At 42.0% G+C, this 21,822-nt stretch overlaps 2 protein-coding genes across 2 annotated transcripts in view; both read left to right on the top strand.

Moving 5' to 3' along the window:
* LOC137655682 (isobutyryl-CoA dehydrogenase, mitochondrial-like) overlaps positions 1-21,822 on the top strand; it is an 80,010-nt gene that overhangs the window by 35,573 nt on the left and 22,615 nt on the right. Inside the window, exons 5-8 of the mRNA XM_068389641.1 lie at positions 13,584-13,692; positions 13,909-14,073; positions 16,415-16,512; positions 21,530-21,682. Coding sequence (XP_068245742.1) covers positions 13,584-13,692; positions 13,909-14,073; positions 16,415-16,512; positions 21,530-21,682 — 525 coding nt within the window. The remainder of the gene's footprint in view (positions 1-13,583; positions 13,693-13,908; positions 14,074-16,414; positions 16,513-21,529; positions 21,683-21,822) is intronic.
* Positions 1,324-10,697, top strand: LOC137655892 (uncharacterized). The gene is made up of 3 exons (XM_068390116.1): positions 1,324-1,525; positions 1,660-2,447; positions 10,643-10,697. The coding sequence occupies exons 1-3, from the start codon at positions 1,355-1,357 to the stop codon at positions 10,695-10,697; spliced, it is 1,014 nt and encodes a 337-aa protein (XP_068246217.1). The 5' UTR covers positions 1,324-1,354.

The following is a 21,822-nucleotide window of genomic DNA, read 5'->3' as shown; positions in this document are numbered from 1 at the left end:
AGCTTTTAGTTTCACTCGCGGTGTTACTATATGTATTATTTTTATTAAAAAATTTTTATTTGTTATTATGGATATTCATTATTTAGCGTTTAGAACCCTCGTGGTTCAAATTTTGGGCCGATATCATTTACGTATCGTTATGGCTGCCGACCTTCGTGCTAGGCGGCAATGTTATTTTTTAAGCCATCAGGTGTGTCTTTTGTGATTTAATTATTATGTTGCATGCCTTGCCCAAAAATTTTTATGTGTTTATTTTATATTATCAACGCTATTACTATTATAATGAATATTGTGCTATTACTCCGTTTGATCTGTCTGGTTGGGGATCGTCAGTTGGTAGCCCAGCTGCTCCGTATCACGTGATTCTCCCCCATGCTCCCCCTCTCGCTAGGTGGGTGGCTAGGCTTCTCTCCCCCTCTCCCCTAGGGGACCGTTGCCTTCCCTCCTTGTAGAGGGGGTAGTTCAGTGTTTATGGACTTTGTCCTCCGGGTGTCCCGGCGGGTTCGGCTCTGTCTAGTCTGGTTGGCCACCGGTCAACAGAGTTGGATCCCGGTGCACCCTATTTTATATTCACTTATCACACTGGTTTATGTTATATGAAACCCTCTGGGTTCCGTTGGCGGTTCTTATCTACAGTTCCGCCCCCCTATTTAATTTATAACAGTTCCTATGATGATTATATGACAGATCACTACCCCGGAGTTCCTATACGAATTGGTTTTGGATACTTTTATTTCCCGGCCCGGGGCTTAGCCTCGCCCCGGGAAATCAGACACCCTGTGTCTTAAATTTTTGTTGTTGCATCCTTTTTTATACTCCCGGCTCGACCGGAATGGATGGCTATACTTTAGTCTAAGCTAGACTTTTGTTTAGGCCGGGTCCTCCGGACCCGCCCCTACTTAAGAATAGTACAGTTAAGCCCTAATCTTGTGTTAGGCTTATGTTAGGCCCGGGTCCTCCGGACCCACCCCTACTTAAGAGAATTACAGTTTCTCATATACTATTTACTTTAGTCTTAAGCTAGACTTATGTTTAGGCCGGGTCCTCCGGACCCGCCCCTACTTAAGAGAATTACAGTTTCTCATATACTATTTACTTTAGTCTTAAGCTAGACTTATGTTTAGGCCGGGTCCTCCGGACCCGCCCCTACTTAAGAATATTACAGTTAAGCCCTAATCTTGTGTTAGGCTTATGTTAGGCCCGGGTCCTCCGGACCCGCCCCTACTTAAGAGAATTACGGTTTCTCATATACTATTTACTTTAGTCTTAAGCTAGACTTATGTTTAGGCCGGGTCCTCCGGACCCTCCCCTACTTAAGAGAATTACAGTTTCTCATATACTATTCTTTTTATAGATGGTGCATTGTCAGACGACAGCCTGTGCAGCTGTTCTACATCAGCCCTGCGGCCATACTATCTGTCGGTCTCACGCCCTCTGCGGTGTGCAGCTGGAGGACGTCGTGGTATGGCACCCGGATAACTGTGTGGTCTGTTTTGACCTCGTTACCACCCTTGGATCTGACTCGGTGAGTCCCGTTGGCTATGTTGCCTTCTTATTTATCTTACCTTTTTTGGCATACATACACTATTTAGTAAGATATCTATGGTCTTGAAGGACCACTGGGAGTCTGCCCTTTTATAATTCCCACTATTATTTCAGGCATCCCCGGAGCAAAAGTCTGCGGCTCGGGCCACACTGAAAGTGTGGGTTGGTGGTTTTGCCCGGAACGTGAAGTCCAAGCGGCCGTACGTCCTCTCCGAGGACTACTGTTCCCTGATTTACCCCAACGCCAAGTCTTCAGCCGCTGTGGCTAGGCATGTTGCAGCTCCCATCATTGCCCACATTGATGCCACCATAGCGGGGTTTATTGATCCAGAGCAGGATCCGTCGGACGCCCCCGGAGATCTAGAAGACAATGTTGCCTCCATGAACCTTGACGTGGAACCCATGTTATTGGATGATCCAGATACAGGTAGGGTGGTAAGTGAGGCAGGTGTTTCTGGCGCTGAGATTCCTATCCTCAGCCCCTCTCTTTCTTCTTCTTCTGATCGCTCTTCCTTCCATGGTTTTTCTGGGGACCGTGATTCGTCCCAACGATTACACCCGGTTCCCCCCAAGAATAAGTCTAGAACCTTACCTAAAGTTCATAAGCCTCATAAGGCTTCTCATGGTTCTAAACAGAATACAAACCTGTCATCTAAGGCTTCTGGCTCCTCCTCTAAGTCTCGCGACCCGGGAGTTCATTCCGCCACACCTGCTGCTAGCCCGGGCCTTTCCGAATCAGCCATGCTTCGCATCGTGTCGGAGATGCAGGCTAAGTTTGTATCAGAGATACAGTCTAAGATGGACACGATGTTCTCTAACATCGGTCAGAGACTTGGGGCATTAGAGCAAGGTGCTCCGGAGCGGGTCCAAAGCTCTCTCATCCCGGATGCCTCTAAGCTCCCGCAGTTTGCCAAAAACAACCCTTGGCGTATGGCTCTTCATTCCCTGTTCTCAGACGGAATGTTAACTTTGGAGGGTCTTGGCACTCGTCCCGTAGAGGACTTTGAATTCTTTCCTCCTGGTCTGGCATTTCCATTTCATGGTTATGCCAGGCTTACCGAGGAAGCTTTGGTTCGGTTAGACAAGGTCCCCAAGGAGACAGTCATCTTCCCAAAAGAGCAGGCCCAATCTGTGTGGGCCAGATTCCTGAATGACATCGGCTGCACCAACACTATGTTGACGCCTTATAAGAGCTCTTTTACAATGTTCCTAATGGACAAAAACTCCGTGACTCCATGTGTCAATAAGGTAGCAGAGCTTGCCTTCCAATATGCTCTGGAGGAGAAGCCCTTGCCTCCCATCCAAGAGGTGGATCCAATCTCCCTCCTTCTTCCTTCAGGCATTGAGTGTTGGGACAACGTCCATACCACATTTACCTCTGGAAAGCTAGCAGCAGACTGTGCTTCGGTAATGTTTAGTGAGCGGCTTCCCCGTCTCCCGGAATCCCTCATTAAACAGGAGTATGATTCTCGCCTACGCGTTGGCCGTACTCTGAACCTGGCCACTTCCACGGAGTCGATAGCCTTGACTTACGATACTGAGAGTATTTTTAAATCTCTCAACAAGGCTACGTTGCAGTCATTATACTACGACCTGTATGACTTCGCTACTGCTAAACGCAAGTGTCGCAAACATGTCTTGGCAGAGGCGACTATTAGGCATGAACCTAATAAGCTGATCCGGTCCTCCTGTTGGGGTTCAAACCTCTTCCCTGAGGACCTTGTAGAGGAAGTCTTGGCGGAGGCCACTAGAGTCAACCAGAGCCTTAAAGCCCGTTGGGGTTTGACTCCTAAATGTAAATCTGACCCTGCAATTTACCAAGCCCGGGGTAGGAAGAAGCTCCGTCCATATACTTCCATTCAGTATCATCTCCAAGGGACTGGGGTGGAGTTGGATTCAAGGACCTCCTCCTCCGAACAAATTTCGTCAACATTCCACTCCGGACCTGGTCGAATTTGTCCAGGATCTTTTACAAAAGAACGCCGTACAAGAAACGAAACACCTGAAGTTTCAAGGTCGGCTGTTCAGTGTCCCGAAGAAGGATTCAGACAAGAGAAGAGTGATTCTAGACCTATCCCTTCTCAACTTGTCCATTCAATGCGACAAGTTTCGAATGCTTACCGTCTCGCAGGTGCGGACCTTACTTCCCCGTGGGGCCGTCACCACCTCTATCGATCTTACAGACGCCTATTATCACGTCCCGATAGCGAGACACTTCTGTCCGTACCTAGGCTTTCGCTTAGGGGACAAAAGTTACTCCTTCAAGGTGATGCCTTTCGGGCTCAACATCGCCCCAAGGATCTTCACAAAGTTAGCAGAAGTCGCTGTTCAGGAACTCAGGAATCAAGGGATTCAAGTAGTAGCCTATCTGGACGACTGGCTCATTTGGTCAGACACCTCCCAAAATTGCCTAAAAGCCACTCACAAAGTCATCCATTATCTTCAATCTCTAGGCTTCCAGATCAACTTCAAGAAGTCCCGTCTTCTTCCAAAATCGAAGTTCCAATGGCTCGGCCTGCAATGGGATCTTATATCTCATACTCTGTGTCTTCCCAGACCCAAGAGGTTAGAGATTGCAAGGAACACCAAACGCTTTCTCAAAGACAAAGTAAGTTCCAGACGACTCCAAGAGAGGATTCTGGGGTCCCTTCAGTTTGCCTCAGTGACGGATCTTCTTCTGAAGGCAAAATTGAAAGATATCAATCGTGTCTGGCGTTCGAGGGCGAACCGGAAGCTCCGGGACAGGAAAGTCCGCCTTCCTCCCATTCTACGGGAAAGACTTCTTCCTTGGACAAGAGCAAACAGTCTGTCAAAGTCAGTTCCCCTTCGATTTCCGCCTCCGAAATTAATCATTCACACGGACGCATCCTTGTCAGGTTGGGGCGGTTATTCTCAGCTCAAGAAAGTTCAAGGTCTTTGGACTCCCTTGTTCCGCCAATTTCACATCAATGTGCTAGAGGCCATGGCAGTTCTTCTAACCCTGAAACGTCTTGCTCTTCCCAAGAAACAACACCTTCGTCTGGTCCTCGACAGCGAAGTGGTGGTCCGCTGCCTCAACAGAGGCGGGTCAAAGTCAGGGCCTCTGAACCATGTTCTAGTAGCCATATTCTCCCTAGCAGCCTTGAACCGTTGGCATCTTTCAGCTGTCCACCTGGCGGGAGTCCGGAATGTAGTGGCAGACGCCCTGTCCCGGACCTCCCCTCTAGAATCGGAATGGTCACTCGATCTAAAGTTATTTCGGTGGATTCTCTCTCAGGTTCCCGGTCTCCAAGTGGACCTCTTCGCCACGGAATCCAACCACAAATTGAGAGTATATGTGGCTCCCAATCTAGACCCTCAGGCTTACGCCACAGACGCCATGTCACAGAATTGGGACACCTGGGAAAAGATTTATCTCTTTCCCCCGGTGAATCTTTTGCTGAAAGTTCTAGACAAACTGAGATCCTTCAAGGGACAGGTAGCCTTGGTCGCACCCAACTGGCCCAAGAGCAACTGGTATCCTCTCCTGCGAGAGTTGAGACTGTACCCTCACCCGATACCCAATCCGGTTCTGTCTCAGATAGTACAAACACGCGTTGTGTACGCTTTCTCAAACATTCAGAGCGCCCTAACTTTGTGGACTTTATGAAGTTTGCGGCTATGCATGGTGCCAATATTGATCCTCAAAACACCTTGTTCCTAGAATCGGATAAACGGGATTCCACCATCCGCCAGTATGACTCTGCAGTTAAAAAGTTGGCAAAATTTTTAATAGACTCAGACGTAAACTGTATGAACTTGAACCTTACAGTCACTTTCTTTAGATCTTTATTAGAATCAGGTCTGGCAGCCAATACTATCACCACTATTAAATCGGCTCTGAAAAAGATCTTCCTAGTGGGTTTTAACATAGACTTAACCGACTCTTTGTTAGCTTCAATTCCGAAAGCTTGTGCCAGACTGAAACCGGTTACTCGTCCTACTCCGGTGACCTGGTTCCTTAATGACGTACTCAGATTGGCTTCTGATACCATTAACAGTTCTTGTGATTACATTCCCCTTCTCAGGAAAACACTTTTCCTGGTGAGCTTGGCTTCCGGGGCAAGAATTTCTGAATTGGCAGCCTTGTCGAGAGACCCGGGTCATATTGACTTCCTGCCTTCGGGAGAGGTCCTTCTTTCTCCTAACAAATTCTTTTTGGCTAAGAACGAAGACCCTCAAAACAGATGGTCTTCCTGGAAAATTGTTCCCCTCACGCAAGATCCGTCTCTGTGCCCTGTTACTACTCTTAGGTCTTATTTATCCCGGACCTCCTCTAACTCCTCGGGGCCTCTATTCGTTAGAGAACAAGGCGGTACCATTACTATTAAAGGGATCAGGCAACAAATCTTGTATTTTATTAAACAAGCTAACCCTGACTCTTTTCCTCTTGCACATGATATCAGGACGGTTGCTACCTCGGTGAACTTCTTTCACCACATGAATTTTACAGACCTTTCCAGGTATACAGGGTGGAAATCACCGTCAGTGTTCAAGAAACACTACCTTAAACATTTGGAAGCCCTAAAATTTTCTACAGTAGCCGCAGGGAGCGTAGTTACTCCCAAGTAACTCACAGGTTAATGCCTTGACTCTATATCTCTCCCTCTTACCTGCCTCATTTATACCCTATTGTATTCGTTGGTCTCGCACCTGAATACTGTTATTATATTTGTAAATTTTATGCTCCTGAGTATCTGTATATATTATCACTCACGGCATTATTATACCTACCTTATTGGATTTATGTTCATATTTAAGATACCCTTATAATTGTTTTTTGGTACTCATCTCTGATTAAAAGCATCCTGTATTTCCCTTACGCTTATGTTTTTTCCTTTATTTTGCAAGTTTGGTGACATTTTCTCTTGTATAGATTCACTGGGCGGCACAGGTTCGAGCCCAGAAAAGGGATTTTGACGTAGGAAAAATCTATTTCTGGGCGAAGGACCTGTGCCGCCCAGTGAACCCTCCCAGCTCCTCTCCCTTGGAGTCCCCAAACTTTGGGTGCTAAGGAGTTGGGTTCTGAGCGGATGCATTGTTAGTAGTACCGAGTGAGGTTGAACGGCTCTCCTCTATTGGGGTTTCTGTCGTGGATGAATCTAAATAGTGCGGGACCTCTGGATTATACGCCCAATTTTATACCGACACCAATAGGTGAGCGAGCTAGTTAACCTAGCACTCCTTTACATTTTTTCTCTGGTATATTTAGCAGTAAATTACCTAAGAATAAGTGCTAAATGGAGCTTATTCACTGGGCGGCACAGGTCCTTCGCCCAGAAATAGATTTTTCCTACGTCAAAATCCCTTTTTAGCAATAATTCGTTACCATCAAATACTCACTTATATTTAGTGGAAAACCTTGTTATTTCTATGACTCTTCCCTGATGTTCATATTGCTTCTTCTTCAGAAGGCTGGTTTAATTTACACTTACCCATGAAATTTTGAAATAATCCCATTTTCTTTTACTTCAAACAATACATGCCCTTAACAAAGAAACAGAGCCTTCTTCCATACATGATAGGAAGTTCAAGTTATTGCCCTCGGGAAATATAGTTTTCAGTTTTCTCCGTTAATTCAGCAGCATTCGAACACTCTCTCAGATTGTTTACATACTGCATTTTAAGATGTGTTTCCCTAATTTAAGAGGATATGCTTTTGTGTCCAATTAAGCGTCTGCGGTGCTATCTGAGGAGGACCCAGTACATCAGACTTGAGTGTCAGTGACACTTTAGTAGCATTAAGGAACACAATTTACTTCTGGCTTCGTGAGACAATCTGGATAATGTACTTCGCAAATGCTGAGAGGATCGAGGTACCAGCTGTCACTGGAGCTCACAAAGTTAGGGGTCAGGCACCCCCTAGACTTCAAGAGGAACTTTTCAGTCGGCCAGGTGTTGAAGATTAGTGCTTGTTCCTGCAGTGGCTGCTCAAGACGTTATGTACCGAATAGACTGATAGGGCCTGGCCTGTCAAAAAGATTTGAATGTGGTCAAAGGAAGGATCCCTTTACCCTAAGGGGAGATTGCAGTCCAAAATAAGATACCTGGCATAGGATGATTAAGGGTTGGTATATATACACATACAGTACACCGAATAGCGTGGCATATTCTTTACATATTCTCCTCTGTCCTCAGTCCTCATACACCTGACAACACTGAGATTACCAAAGAATTCTTCTTTACCCAAGGAGTTAACTACTGTACTTTAATTGTTCATAGGCTACTTTCCTCTTGGTAAGGATATATGAGACTCTTTAGCTATGGTAAGCAGCTCTTCTAGGAGAATGACACTCCAAAATCAAACCATTGTTCTCTAGTCTTGGGTAGTGCCCTAGCCTATGTACCATGGTCTTCCACTGTCTTGGGGTAGAGTTCTCTTGCTTGAGGGTGCACTCAGGCACACTATTCTATCTAAAGTTTTTATAGTTTATAAAGGAAATGTTTATTTTAATGTTGATACTGTTCTTGAAATATTTTATTTTTTCTTGTTTCCTTTTCTTACTGGCCCTGATGGGGCCCCAGGGCTTATAGCATCCTGCTTTTCCAACTAGGTTGTAGCTTAACATGTAATAATAATAATGATAATGATGATATTCCACCATCCTCCCCTTTATCTAGTGGTGATGGAGGAGAACTTTAGGATCTAAAGAATGGAACAAAGAAGTTTAGTTCAATAGCATCAAGTCAGATCAAGCGAGTAATGCTTTGTCCCTAAGATCAAGCGAGTAATGCTTTGTCCCTAAGATAGGGGCTGCAAAAATTAGAGGAGAAAAGCCAGTTAGTACTCCTCCATTGCAGACTTACATCTTTATGTTACTATAGACAAGATAATTACCATCACATACGAGATCTGGGCTAGTTACACCCCTACTTGAGCCACGACCACAAGACCAAGCACCAAGGCATTTTGGGTCATGTGGGTACAGTATCCTGTAGGATATGGGCTGTGAGATGGTCTGGAGCATGCATACCCCAGCCATCACCCACCAGCCAACTGTAAGATTCCTCTTGAAAATAATAGTGTGGCCTAGCCCCTGAATTCATGAGTTCTGGTCCTAACTAGAACATAGACCCTCTCAGCAATCAAGGTGTATGCATTATGGAACGACTTGCAAAGTGAGAAAGAGGTCGTGTTCTAGACACCTCTTTCTTGGTTCTGCCCGTACTAAAGAAGAGTTACCGACATTCAGGACTAGGGTGCCGGGTCTTCTTCAGACAGCACTGCAGAGCTCTCAAAGTGCAGAAGGCCTCTTCTCTAAAAGCCCCTCCACACTTCACATGGAGATTGGATGGAAAGGGGCTTGAACCTGGGGCCATACACTAGCAGGGTTCAATTTTGCTAAGTACCCTGGCACTAGACCTTGGAGCTCCCACACCTCTTAAGGTAGGAGACTAAAGTTGAGAGAACTTGTTTCTCGCCTAACTTCTTCGCTGATTAAGGGAGCAGAGATAGTTTATGCATCAGTTTATCAACCAAAGTTGGCCATATTCTGCAATTGGTGCCACAGACGGGGTAACTGTGCAGAGCCTTTTTTCTTCTACCTTCGCCGGGAAAAGCTCCTTTCAGTCACAGTGGCAAAAGGCTATTGCTTTGCCTTGAGCTAGGTCTTCCAACAGGAGGGTTTAGACCTTTTCTCATCGTAGGACTTATCCATACTAATTAGGAGCTTGCCACCATGAGAACTCAGACCCCCCAAGTGGGATATAACCAGAGTCCTTAGGCCCCTTAAAGGAACCACTAAGACAAGTGTTTGATAAGGACCTCACTCTGAAGACTGTTTTTCTCTTGGTGTTAGCCTTGGCAACGAGATTATGTAAGCTTCATGGCATTTCCCCATGTATCTCTATTCGAGCAATGGAGAAAGTACTCTTAACATCATTCCAGTGTTTGTGGTGAAAATCAAGAATTGTGCTGTTGAATACAACAGGTTTGAGTCTATTTCCTTCTTTTCACTTCAGGATGATTTACTTTTTGTTTTGTAGTGGTGCTTAGATGCTACTTAAAGAGAACCCAACTCTTTAGGCTGCTGATTCAAAATATCTTTATTAGTTCTAACAGGATTAAAAAGATTTCAAGGAACACCATTTCCTTATTGCTTCATGAAAAGCATCAAGACGGCATATCCCCCAAACAGCAGAAAATCCTGATGATTCAGTTCCAGTAAAGTCAAAGGAATTGGCTTGGTGCTAGCTTTTAGGAAGAACCTGTTAGTGGCACAAGTACGAAGGCCAGAGTCTGGAAATACCAAACATCCTTCACAGCCCACTATCTGTGGGAGTATAGCCACAAGTCTTTGGACATGTTTTCATTGAGACATGTGGTATCTGCTTATCAGGTTTTGTAGCATACCAAGCTCCTTCCTTACTGGACAAGAAGAATCTGGTCTATGAAAAGTTGCGATGTTATACTACGATAAGAGGTAGAGTGTCTGGCTATTTTTGGTGGATGCAACATTTGATGCAAGTAAGCTTCCACACCAAGCACTGTTCTTTCTCTAATAATATAGAAGTATCTCCCCCATCTTAATGAGGGAGAGGATGGTTTGTATGTAGAACTCATTACTTTATATGAGACCTACATTGACAGTACTGTATATCCTTAGAAGAATAATGGTTTCGTCTGTGACCATCTGTCCATAAACAGAAACTTGGTCCAACTTTTGGGATTCTTCTCTCAAAGTTAAAAGGTTGCTGGAGTCAACACTCTGCACCTTTTACAGTGCAAGTCCCTTGACATTACATGATTTTAAACCAGCCAGTATGGTTATAGGAGCATTCTGCCACCTAATGATGAGCCTTCTTTTAAAGGATGAGAGTTTGATTTGTTCCTGTACTTTACATAATACAAATCTTCAACTTCTAATAGGAGTTCAACTTCAGTGAAGCTTGAAACTGGTTGTTAAGCTGTTAATGAGATAAGCACAGCTGGGTGTCGGGTAACTCGGAAGTCCCGCCTACCTGACTGGTAGCGTTTACTTAAGCTTTGACTTGGGCTGCCGAAGATTATAGATGTACTTTCGAGCACTCTACTGTACAGTAATTAAGAAATTTCTAATATATCTGCTTTTTCTTTCAGATTTTTTGCTATTAATTATGTTGACTCTTGCATCAGACATGTGGCTGTGTCCTGAAAAGGCTATGGTTGGCACATGAGCATGCCTGAAGTCGACTCCCATGAACGTTTTAGTTGCTGAAGGGGGCATTCCTGTTTGCAGGAATCCCTCTTTTTTATTATTTTAGGGAATGACCGCCAGTGCAGTAAGCTGAGTTCGCCAAGAAGTGGAGGAACTCGAAGGAGGATTCTTTGGAATCGGTTTTTGGTAAGCCCAAACTGATGTTCAAGAAGCTCTTAGGCTCCTTTCTCCCCCCTTTGGGTTTTAAAACTTCTGGGCTCCTCTTCTGCTCCCTCCTAGTCGGTGTCTGTCAGAGGAGGAAATAAAAAAATAAAGTTTCTTGCCCTTCCCTTGGAGAATTCTTTGAGTGTGATAGGAGTATTGCCTTCCCTTACCCTCTTTCCTATCTGTTAATGACCCTAAAAAGAATTGGATGTGGGTGTGCTTTATCCTGTCCATAGTATCAATGGTGCCCCTTCGGCGGAGAAACTTTAAAAGGTTTTAATTCCAACTAGATCACTTAAGTCTTCCCGCGCTACTGCTTCTCCCATCCTGTCTGCAGAGGAAAGTGGTCGAATGATACCTCAGGATCCATCTATTGTTGTAGTTGCAGATGAGCCGCTGATGGTCTGTCTGCTACAAAATTGTCAACCTTGGTGTAGGAGAAGCATGGTTGCTCCCCATCACCTGCTACGTGTGCTCCTGTGCCTTCTTCTTCCCCTGCTAAGGAGCTGCCTGTTGTCAGGAAGAAGAGTTCACTGAAGCACAGGACGATTGATCTGAAGAAGTCTCTTGAGATATTTCCGGACTCCTTAACATGGTCTTGTATCAAAACCTTTCCCCAGGGGAAGCGTTGAGGTAGGAGGTTTAAAACTAAGGCCCTTCCCTCAAGTAGTAGGTCTTTCAAGGTATTTTCTACGGGTGCCACTGGTCAGGACAATGAGCTTCGCTCTAGTCCCTCCCCTAAGCATCAGAGGTCTCCGGAGATTCCACGCTCTTTATGCTCAGGAACTGCTCCATGATCACCTTCTCCAAACACTCCGAAATTCCTAGGGTAGACAGAAGTTTTAAGAAGGCGAAGCCTTCTCCACCAGTGAAGACACTTGCACAAACACCAGCAAGTGCACGGTCAGCTGCATGCACATGATCCCCATGAGCTAAATCTCCATGACCACTATCACCATATGTATGATCATCACACACTAAAAAAGCATGAGCATGATCACCTCACCTTAAGAAGCAAGCACAGTTACCAGCATGCGCAAATGACCATTCTCTCTTACGCTAGGAACAAAGAAAGCTCAAATTCTCCTGTGAGTTAATGATCAACTTCCTTATCACATTCCTCGACCCGTGCACAAGTATCGGCTTGTGTGTCAAGGTGGAAGCTAACAAATGATTCAAACATTCTCGCTCATCCTCCCACAAGCTCATAGGGGCACAAAACTTGAGGAATCTTGATCGCCTAAGACTGTGGCAACCCGTTCTCAGGTCTCACTCTCTAACTCTCAACTACTAAGTGGAAGCATCACAGGTCAGCCATTTGCTACTCTTAGTGATGTCCCAGAGGAAGTCTTCCCCCTGAAGAAGTAAGTCTAACCGAGATGCCCAGTGCGCTGAGAGAGTACCTAAATCTCGTCTTTCGGCAATCAAGATTCTGTTGCAGCCGTGTCACCTGTCTCCTTCAATCACCGTAAGTTTAAGCTTACGCTCACTCATTGGCTCGGGATCAATCTCAATCATAGGATTGGTCAGTCTCAACTGATACCACGAAACACGGAAGTTCATCCTGGTAGGACCAAGTATGATGAACACAGGATATTCTCTGGAGTAAAGGGAGTCCAACTCTCAAAGAGGAATTTTGTGTTGGAGCTTTTCATTTTGAGGTCCCTTTTTTTCTTGCTTACAGTCAACACATAAGTGCAGTCTCTTTTTAAGTTCCTTATAGGACTGTGATACCTTAACAGTTTTTTTAGGATTTTTTCTTAATTCCTTAGGCATCGTATAGACTTCTGTCTTTCCATTTTCTGCTGCTAAGTTCAGTTCACCTTCAATCAAGGTCCGATAATTTATGAGTTTCATCAGCATTTTCATTGAGAAGCTGTTGAAATATGATCAATATACAGTAATCATATGTGGTATTTTAGATATTCTTTTTGATTGGCTCAGATATGTTATTAATGCTTCACTAGGCAATACATAGGTAGTTTTCAAGTCTAATACCACTTTTAAATCTCAAGGTTGAGTTGATTTTGGGCAAGCACCTCAAATTTTAGAATGCTTTCTTGTAGATTATAAGGTTCTTATTTACTAACTATTAAAATTAGCTGATACGTCAAAGGTTCATTCTCATTTTTCCTGTTGCAAATGCAGCTTGGCTACCTTTCAGAATGTTAATGCACCCTTTGTTTGGTTTTATTATACCCATTCATATAATTGCCAGTTTTAAAGCAGTTGTTTCTGTCCAACATTTACCCCTTGTTCCTGTTTGAACTTTGGAGTTCCTACACATCTTTGCCTCAGAGTTCCCTTGTCAGTTTTGGTCTTTATCACCTTCAGAATATCAGCAATTCAAAATTTTGTTTTTTTTTTGTTAACATTCAAGCTTTATTAAATGATGGGTTTGATATGAAAGATATGCATTTTAAGAGAACTAACTTTTTAATACAAACCCATTTCTTTCATCCAAGTATTTGCGTGACATTCAGAGATTTGGTTATGCTATATAAGACCCCTAACAATGTTTCAGTTTACTGTCAGACCCAATGTCAGTTGATTGCCAGAAACCTTAGCCTACCGCAGCACTTAATTGTTTGTTTTTCTATAATTTACCATTTGGTATTCTTTATTTTTTTTTACTCATTCTTCTAATGTAGAAAATTAAAGCAAGTCATTTTTTAACAGGCTTTTATTAGTGGAGGAGGAGACACAGATGTCTATTTAGTAATGTGTAGAACAGGAGGTGCTGGACCAAAAGGTATCTCATGTGTATTGGTCAAGAAGGGATCACCTGGTAAGTTACAGTATTTAGATTGCATTATTACTCAAATATCCATGCGAATGGCTACATTAAGTGTCGGACAAAGAATATATGTTGAAAAAGATATTTTATTTTATCATGCAAGACCAGTTGTCAATATATTTTGTTTTCTTAAATAGAAGAGAACATGCATCATATGGTCTTTCAAACTTTTCTTTATTTTCAAAGTAAAATTATTTCTACTTTCAGGACTTCACTTTGGAAAGAAAGAAAAGAAAGTAGGTTGGAATTCTCAGCCAACTCGCATGGTTATATTTGAAGACTGCAGAGTGCCAGCATCTAACATTATTGGAAAAGAAGGTCAAGGGTTCAACATTGCCATGAAGGGTCTTAATGGAGGCCGTATTAATATTGGTATGTTGTTCTTTATATATGGCATGTTATGAAGATTACATTGAAATAGGTTTGCCAATCTTGGTTTGGTTACTAGATATTACATGGAATAAATCGTTCATGTATTTATTAGTAAATCTGCATCTAATTCAGATTATTATTTATTATAAAAATGTTTTTTTCACTATTTTAAGAATACAGTGGAACCTCTACATCCGAACGTATCTACATCCGAATTTTCCAACATCCGAAGTAAAATTTGAGCAAATTTTTTACTCTACACCCGAATTTTATTTCGACACACGAAGTAAGCAATTTTCGTCGTACCGGTTGTATCCGAATTTTTCGACACGCGAAGTACAATTCGAACACGTTCCTACTCTACACCCGAATTTTTTTTTCGACACCCGAAGTAAACAATACTCGTATGCATAGTCGGTGCTCATAGCGCCTGATGTGTTTTTTATTTCCGCCAATAGATGGCAGCACTTCAACCTCGGAGGGACCCTCAATTAGTGTGGCTTGGGTCAGTCCTCTGTTCTCGTTGGCTTTACTGTATGTGGTTGTGCCCTGTGCGTTCTGCTATTAATTGTGTTTTAATCGTGATTTTTTACATTCATCCTTTTACGGTATTTTACGAAAATCATGGGTCCTAAAAGGCTTAGTTTCGCAAGTGGTAGTGGTAGTGGTGAGAAAAGGAATAAGGGAATGCTTTCTTTAGAAGTAAAGCAAGGAATTATTGAAAAGCATGAGCGTGGCGTCCGTATGAGTGAACTTGCAATAAGTTCCGCGCAAATAAAAGAGGTGTTAGGAAAATATCAAGACGTGGTCGACTTCATCGACAAATACCATCCAAAGAAATTGCAGGTTTGTCGTGTAGCTGCGCAGTTTGATGATGTTTCCCTAACTTATTTTTGAAACATTCTGAAAAGCTGTACCAAGCAACTTTCTATCGATAGCTTCTTTAAAAAACTACGAAGCGAACTCGTGATGAAGAGGAAGGAAGTGGTTCAAAGAAAACAGCAAAGAGTGAAGAGAAAAAAATTCAATCAATTTCAAGTGTAGAGAGTGAAAGTGATTAAAATTAATCATCAAAAAGAAAAAAAGAAAATGTAAAAAAAAAATATAAATTATAAAAAAAAAAAAAAAAGCTAAGTTATGTTAAAGTTCACTTAGTGTAAGTTAGAATAAGTTACGGTAGTGTACGTTTATCGTAGTTAACCTCTCTACCTCCTCGCCGCCCGTCCGTCTCCTCTCTGCGTAGCAAGACTAACAACACCTGCGCTGGAGTTTCTAAGGTAAAGTGACGCTAAAAACCCGTTTCTTATTTATCATTTTTTGCTAATTCTTCTTATTTACATGTCTATTCTTCTTATTTACATGTCTATTATCTAATTTAGTGTTCATTATTCTCATGGGAAAATTATGTGTAGTAGTTTATTAAGAAGTTATCATAGGTTTTTGGGCTCAACCACGGATTAATCCTATTTCAATGTATTCTTATGGGAAAATTCGTTTCGACAACCGAACATTTTCTACATCCGAAGTTGGTTCTGGAACGGATTAAATTCGTATGTAGAGGTTCCACTGTATGGTTGATAAAATTTTTTGCATCCTGAGATATAGGATTTTAAGAACAACACTTCTCATGGGAATTAATAAATCCGGCTGACATCACTCAAATTGTTCCTACGCGTTTGGAAACCTTTCAGCCTTTGAATAGGGAATATGTTTTTAGTGTGAGCTGGAATAGCTGTTGAAATCATTAACGATAGGTGGTGAGTACGGGTGAGGATTTGTGCCACACTACCTATAGGAAGTTTGTCACTTGTTTTCAGCACCAAGAGTAGATGTATTAACTTCTATTCCTCCTCTAAATTACCAGTTTCTCTCACTTTCACTTTGTCATATACCATTTTCAACTTTTCTTGATATTCACTTTTTACCTCAGGTTTTATTAACTCTTCAACCCACACTAGCTCCCTTTTACATCCCCCCACTCTTTTGCTACAACTAATTTTCCTTCCACCAAAATACTGTTAGCCATACCCCTAAACACGTGCACGTCTTTCAAACTTCCAAACATTCTTCTAGTTATCAACACATAATCCATCAAAGCCCTTTCTACCACTCTTCCAATTGCCACTCTTATCCATGTATACTTGTTTTTATCTTTCTTTTTGAAAATGCAAGAAGTTATCACCTTCTGCTCAACACACATATCTACAAGTCTCTCACCACTCATTTTCTCCTGGTATGCCATACTTCCCAATGACACTGAAATATGTGGTAATTTATTTTGATATATTTTAGAAGGGTCATGCTCTTTTATCCTGGTATTGATCATATCCATATTTTATAGCTTCATGCTCTCTTGGTGCTGCTCATGCAAGTCTGATGGCAGCCGCAGCACACGTCAAAGTTCGGAAGCAGTTTGGAAAACCACTTTCCGCCTTTCAGGTGAGTGCTTGTAGTACAGTATATTGTTCATAGTCCCTGTTAACCAGTTGCAAATTATAAGTTCTGGTTGAGCAAGAAATCATATAGCTTTTATTTGGCCTATTCGTGATTGAAACAAAGAACAGATTGAAAATGATAAAAGGTTATGGTTTTACTAAAATTCAAAGTCTCCTAGTTTTTCATATTTTTAAAAAGGTTAGTAGCATTATTTGGTACTGGGTTTAATGGTTCAGGATTGAATATTTGTGTTGTTTTGAAAATTAAGTGCTTTTAAATCTTCCATTTATATTCATAATTTTCCATAGATGAATTTCTAGGTTGGGAAAATTAAAAAATATTAGATTTGTTAAAATTTATCTCTGCTTTATGCAGTACACTATTAATCCTTTTGGTCTGTACTATTCTGTAAATATATGTATATCCACATACACAGTAGTCAGACCACCCCCAGGTCACCTTCCCTGGTAGCCAGCAGTTGACAATGTGGAATTGTTTCTCCAAAACTCTTGGAGAATGAGGTTAGTCCCTTCCGTGATCGTAGAGCATCACTGGAGCATTTAGCAGTTTATTGAAATTAGAGATCATCTAATCTGTGGGTTGGAATATTGGAGGGGCATTTAACAGCAGGAACTTTATCCTCATGAATTTGAACTCTTCCATTAGGTTGTCTTTGATGGCTGGAGGTGGGAAAGGAGCATTGTCCCTATGTAACAAGGTTTGAAGTGGGAGACTTTGCTCCATAAGTTATTTTTCCACCTCAGGACTAAATACCTCATTGACTCATTCCAACTCATTCTACAAATAAAATGGTAGGCACCCAAGCTTTGTTGTCCAACCTCCACATAATATTCAGTTGCTTTTTCAGGACCTTGCTTTTCTTAAAGGCTCTTTGATTTTTTGAGTAATACACAGGAAGTGGTTTGATTTTCCAACCTTGCGTGGCATTACATAACTGCAAGGTTAAACAGTGTTTCACGGTCTTTCTTCTGCTGTAATGAAGGTTCTCCTTAGCATCTTTCAGAAAAGAACAGTCTTGTCGCAATTGAACACCTGTTGCTTCATGTAATACTAAGAATCCATTAACCTTTTAAACTTAAAAACAAATGCCTCTGCTTCATTGACATAGGTGCTTGTTGCCTCACCATATCACACTACACTATAGATGCCAGGTCTTCTCATAAAATACTCAGACCACCCACAAGTTGCCATGAATGTCTTTTTTCTTTTTTATTACGAATGTACCTGGCTCCTTTTTTACAAGGTCAGCATGTAATACTTTTCCTTTTTCACAAATAATTATTTTGGTAATCATATCTACCAACTAATTTTCATTAATCAGATAAGCTGCACCTTTTGGATGTTATTAAGAACACAGGGCAGTTGTTTCTTCAATTGATTTTATATATTTTTTTTCTTCAAAGTTGTACAAATCATTGTTGCTTTTACACTTTTGCCAGGTCTGCCAAATGTATATCTTATTCATGCTTCTCATTAACTTTGTTTTCCACTTCTACATTAATTGTCTCCTTGCCATCTTTCTTAATCATCTTGGGGTCCCATTGTCACGACACTATACTGTTAACTTTACAATGAATAATAGAAATACCAATTTGACAAAGAACACGTGGGCACAACACTACAAAACACAGTTCCTAAGATGCTTGCACAGTAATGTATGAGGCTGCTACGAGTACTGCTCGGAGAGAGTGGAAGAGTTGGGGTCTGAGCAAGGGGGAAGGGATGTGAGGTAGTGCAAAACAAAAATCACTTGAACACTGCATGAGTGTTGTATGGGCACTGAGTGACTGCTTTAATGCATCTAGTAGTAGTCTCAGTACTTGTCCACAAAAAAATACACATATGGAGTAGAATCTACTTACAGACTGATGCAATGCTTTTAATTTAATTTAAACTTGACCACTGTAGGTAACCTTGGAGTTAGAGATTCTTGCACTTATTCATGAATGCAATGAGCTGGTGTGGCAACAACGCCACCATTTTTAGGTAAGCCCACGATCATTGATTAGCGCTTGGGTGTCCCTCGAGGGTCAAGACCCGTGGAGCTGCAATTGTAGGATCCTGTTAGTGGGCCTTGGATAACTTGGGTCAGATTTGTGGATCTAAGATCTCTTGATTCTAATTGATCCAACAAGATTATCCACCCTATACTTTGAGGCAGGGGGACTAAAGACCAAAGTCTTCAGTGTTAGCACCTCATGTTGTAAGCTCTTATGTCAATAAACTCACCAGAAGATATGCCCTTCTTGGCTTCTGGGTTGGCAGTCATTGAAACTTCTACCATGGCCACTCTACAAGAAGTTTCATGTCTTGACCAATGGTTAGGTGCTGTGACATATTTCATGAAGATGACAGGGTTATTCACTCCTATTTCTCACAAGAACTACAGGAGGCTCATGTGCTCTGGTGGACAGTGATCTCTTTTATCACACTAGGATTAGGATTTTGAAGGAGAGAGATGCTTGGGTATAACATTAATTAATTTGAAGGAGAGAAATGCTCGGGTATAACATTAATCAAAACTAGTTGGTCAGTAGGTGCCACTGACACTACTCAATTCTTGGGGGTGTTCACTCTTGCCAAGAACTCATGTGCAGCCATTGATGGAGAAGTGGAAATCTTTTTGTAGGACTCCCTGATCCATTACAAGTCTCTTTCAAGGGGTCTTCAAGGATGAGTTGACAAACTTTTGGGTGTGACCAGGCTTGCAGTTTCCAGACCCCAATTAGGACCACTTGCAACTTCTCTCTTTTAGAAGGAGTGTGTGTATGTATTGCCTATTTGAGGCCCCCAACTTGACCAGTTCAGTAAAAGAGGTACATGAGAGGTAGAATGGGACACTTATGTTGAAGACCTTCCCCCTCTACCGCTGATGCAATTATGGGGATGCATGGCTTGACATTGGAAAATCTGGCATTGAACTAGGCTGAGCCAGAAGTATTAAGTGTTTTTTGGGATGGGTACATTTTCTGGACTACTGGCCCACTCCTATCTTGCTGACTAATAGCATTGTTAACTATCTTGAGACGGATCTCCAGGCTTTTGCAGTTGACTCTTCCTGGTGGAAAAGTCAACTGAGGGTTGGAGACTGGTCATTTACCTCTCTTCTGAACCAATTTGTACAGCAATCAGGTTCAGGAGGAAATGTGCTGAGTTCAATTAGAGGAGCAGAATTCATGCTTTGAGCAGTAATGAAAAATGCGTACTTCCAAGTACTCATTCATCAGTCCTCTCGGAAGTACCTCCGCTTCTTAATCAATGTAGATGTGCACCAGTTTAAGATCTTGTGTTCCAACTGTACTTACTATCCAGGTGTTCACACTGATTGCAACTTGGGTCTCTTGTATGGGATTTGTCTTCTGATGTATCCCAATGATTATTTGATCCTGGCCTTCTCAAGGAAGCAGTTGCTACAAGATTAAGATAACCCTCTTGTCTTTTGTTTCTATCTGGTGGTTGTGATAAATTGAGAGAAGTTGATTCTTACACCCAAGCAGAATTTGGAGTATCTGGGCCTACTGATAGGCAAGGCAGCAGCGAGTATTTTTATCATATGATCACATCAGCTAACTCAGAAAGGTAGAGTGACTATTCTCTCCAGATGGTAGTTCCAGCTCAACATTATTAAGTGTTTTTGACCGCCCTTCCTCATTGGAGAAGCTTTTTCATGGGTCACAGGCATCTCCACATTAAATCCTTTCAGTGGTGTAGGAGGATCACTGCTTAGCTTGTTCCAGCGAGACAGGAAGTACAGGCAGATGTTTCCTGGTGGCTACACAAAGGAAACCTCACCTTCAGGCATGCTATTGTTTTTAGTTGCATTGAAATAGGGATGGGGCTTTCGTCTCGGCAACTTAATCGTATCAGGTGTGGTCAGTAGAAAAAATACTTCTGCACACAAACGTTTTGGAGATACAAGCATTCCAAGAGCACTTAAGGAAGCATTCGGGATTGGTGATGAGCAACAGCACTGCCTTATTAGCTTACATAAACAAGCTAGGAGGCACTGTTTCCCTACCTCTTTGCAAGTCAAAAAAGAAGATGCACATCTAGGCTGTGTATAACACCATAGAATTGTCAGCCAGATTGTTCTTGGGAAACATATACCTTTCCTCCATTGTCTAATGTGCTTGCTGACAAACTGAGTGTTGACCACACTAGGTCTCTGATGAACCTTGTTGCCCTAGCTAGCCACCAGTCGAATGGTATCCCAATCTGTTAGCATCTGTAGCGCAGGCTGGAGACTTTCTCATTGATCTTCACCTAGAAGTGTCTCAGTACTGTAATGTCTGTGGAAAGCTACACCTCAGCCTTGAGCCTTGTCTCCTGACTGAAGAGCATAAACCTCTCCTCCTCATGAGAGTTTTCTATACTTATAAATAGGTTTTAGTAGTCTTGTCCACCGTAGGGTTTTAGCAATCTTGTCTACCTTAGGCCCTCCAAAGTCTCTTATGTGTACCCAATACGGGCATTACAGGAGGTCATCAAACAGATTTCTAACTTTAAAGACTCATTTTGCTAGCATTAATGATGGTGAAGAAAGTGGAGGAATTGTACTTTCTTGTTTATTTCCATTGGCACATGACCCAGGCTTGAGATATTCTCTATTCCCTTGCTTTCTGAAGAATTGGGTGATAATCAAGAGGAGATGCTATTGTATCCCATGATGGCTCAGGTTTGTATAGTTAGGAAAAATACAAATTACTTTGGTAGAAAATTTGTCATGTAAGTGGTGTAGATACACAATGTAAGAAAAAGAAAAGTTACTATGAATATTAGGATTTCTAGACGTCTAGGAAAAGTCACTCATACATATAAAAGGCTGCTTTAGACCCTGGAATCTACCCTTACATAAGGTAGCTCTGGTTGACTTGTTTTCTTATAAAGGAGTAAAATGCCTGGGAGGTTTTGACTATGAAATAGGCCAAATTGTAAATCCTGGGTTTGTTGAGAAACCTGTGTAAATGATAAAAGTTAATCATAACATTTGATATTTCAGAATAGCCAATTCCGCCTTGCTGAAATGGCAACAGATGTAGTAGCATCTCGTTTGCTAGTGCGAAATGCAGCAAGAGCTCTGGAGACAGGCCACAAAGACACTGTATCTCTTTGTTCAATGGCCAAGTATTATGCAACAGAGAAGTGTTTTAATGTGAGTATCAAATTAGAACCTTTATTGGCTTTAGAGTATATCTCTGATCATCCTAACTAATTATGGTATCTTTCATGTGTGCATGCATTTAGATCTCAGTACAATTGATATATAAACAGTAGCTTCTTAATGCCTGGTCT

This window comes from Palaemon carinicauda, chromosome 16 (assembly GCF_036898095.1).
Source record: "Palaemon carinicauda isolate YSFRI2023 chromosome 16, ASM3689809v2, whole genome shotgun sequence".
NCBI lineage: Eukaryota > Metazoa > Arthropoda > Malacostraca > Decapoda > Palaemonidae > Palaemon > Palaemon carinicauda.
Note: the sequence above shows the minus strand (reverse complement) of the source record. Positions and strands in the feature narration are given on the sequence as shown.

What these genes read in the sequence shown, in the direction of transcription:
- LOC137655892 (XM_068390116.1), top strand. Translation starts at nt 1,355, where the DNA reads ATGGTGCATTGTCAGACGACAGCCTGTGCAGCTGTTCTACATCAGCCC. An exon ending in CCACCCTTGGATCTGACTCG is followed by an intron (nt 1,526 to 1,659) that starts GTGAGTCCCGTT and finishes CTATTATTTCAG; the next exon opens with GCATCCCCGGAGCAAAAGTC. An exon ending in CCGGATGCCTCTAAGCTCCC is followed by an intron (nt 2,448 to 10,642) that starts GCAGTTTGCCAA and finishes TTTTTCTTTCAG; the next exon opens with ATTTTTTGCTATTAATTATG.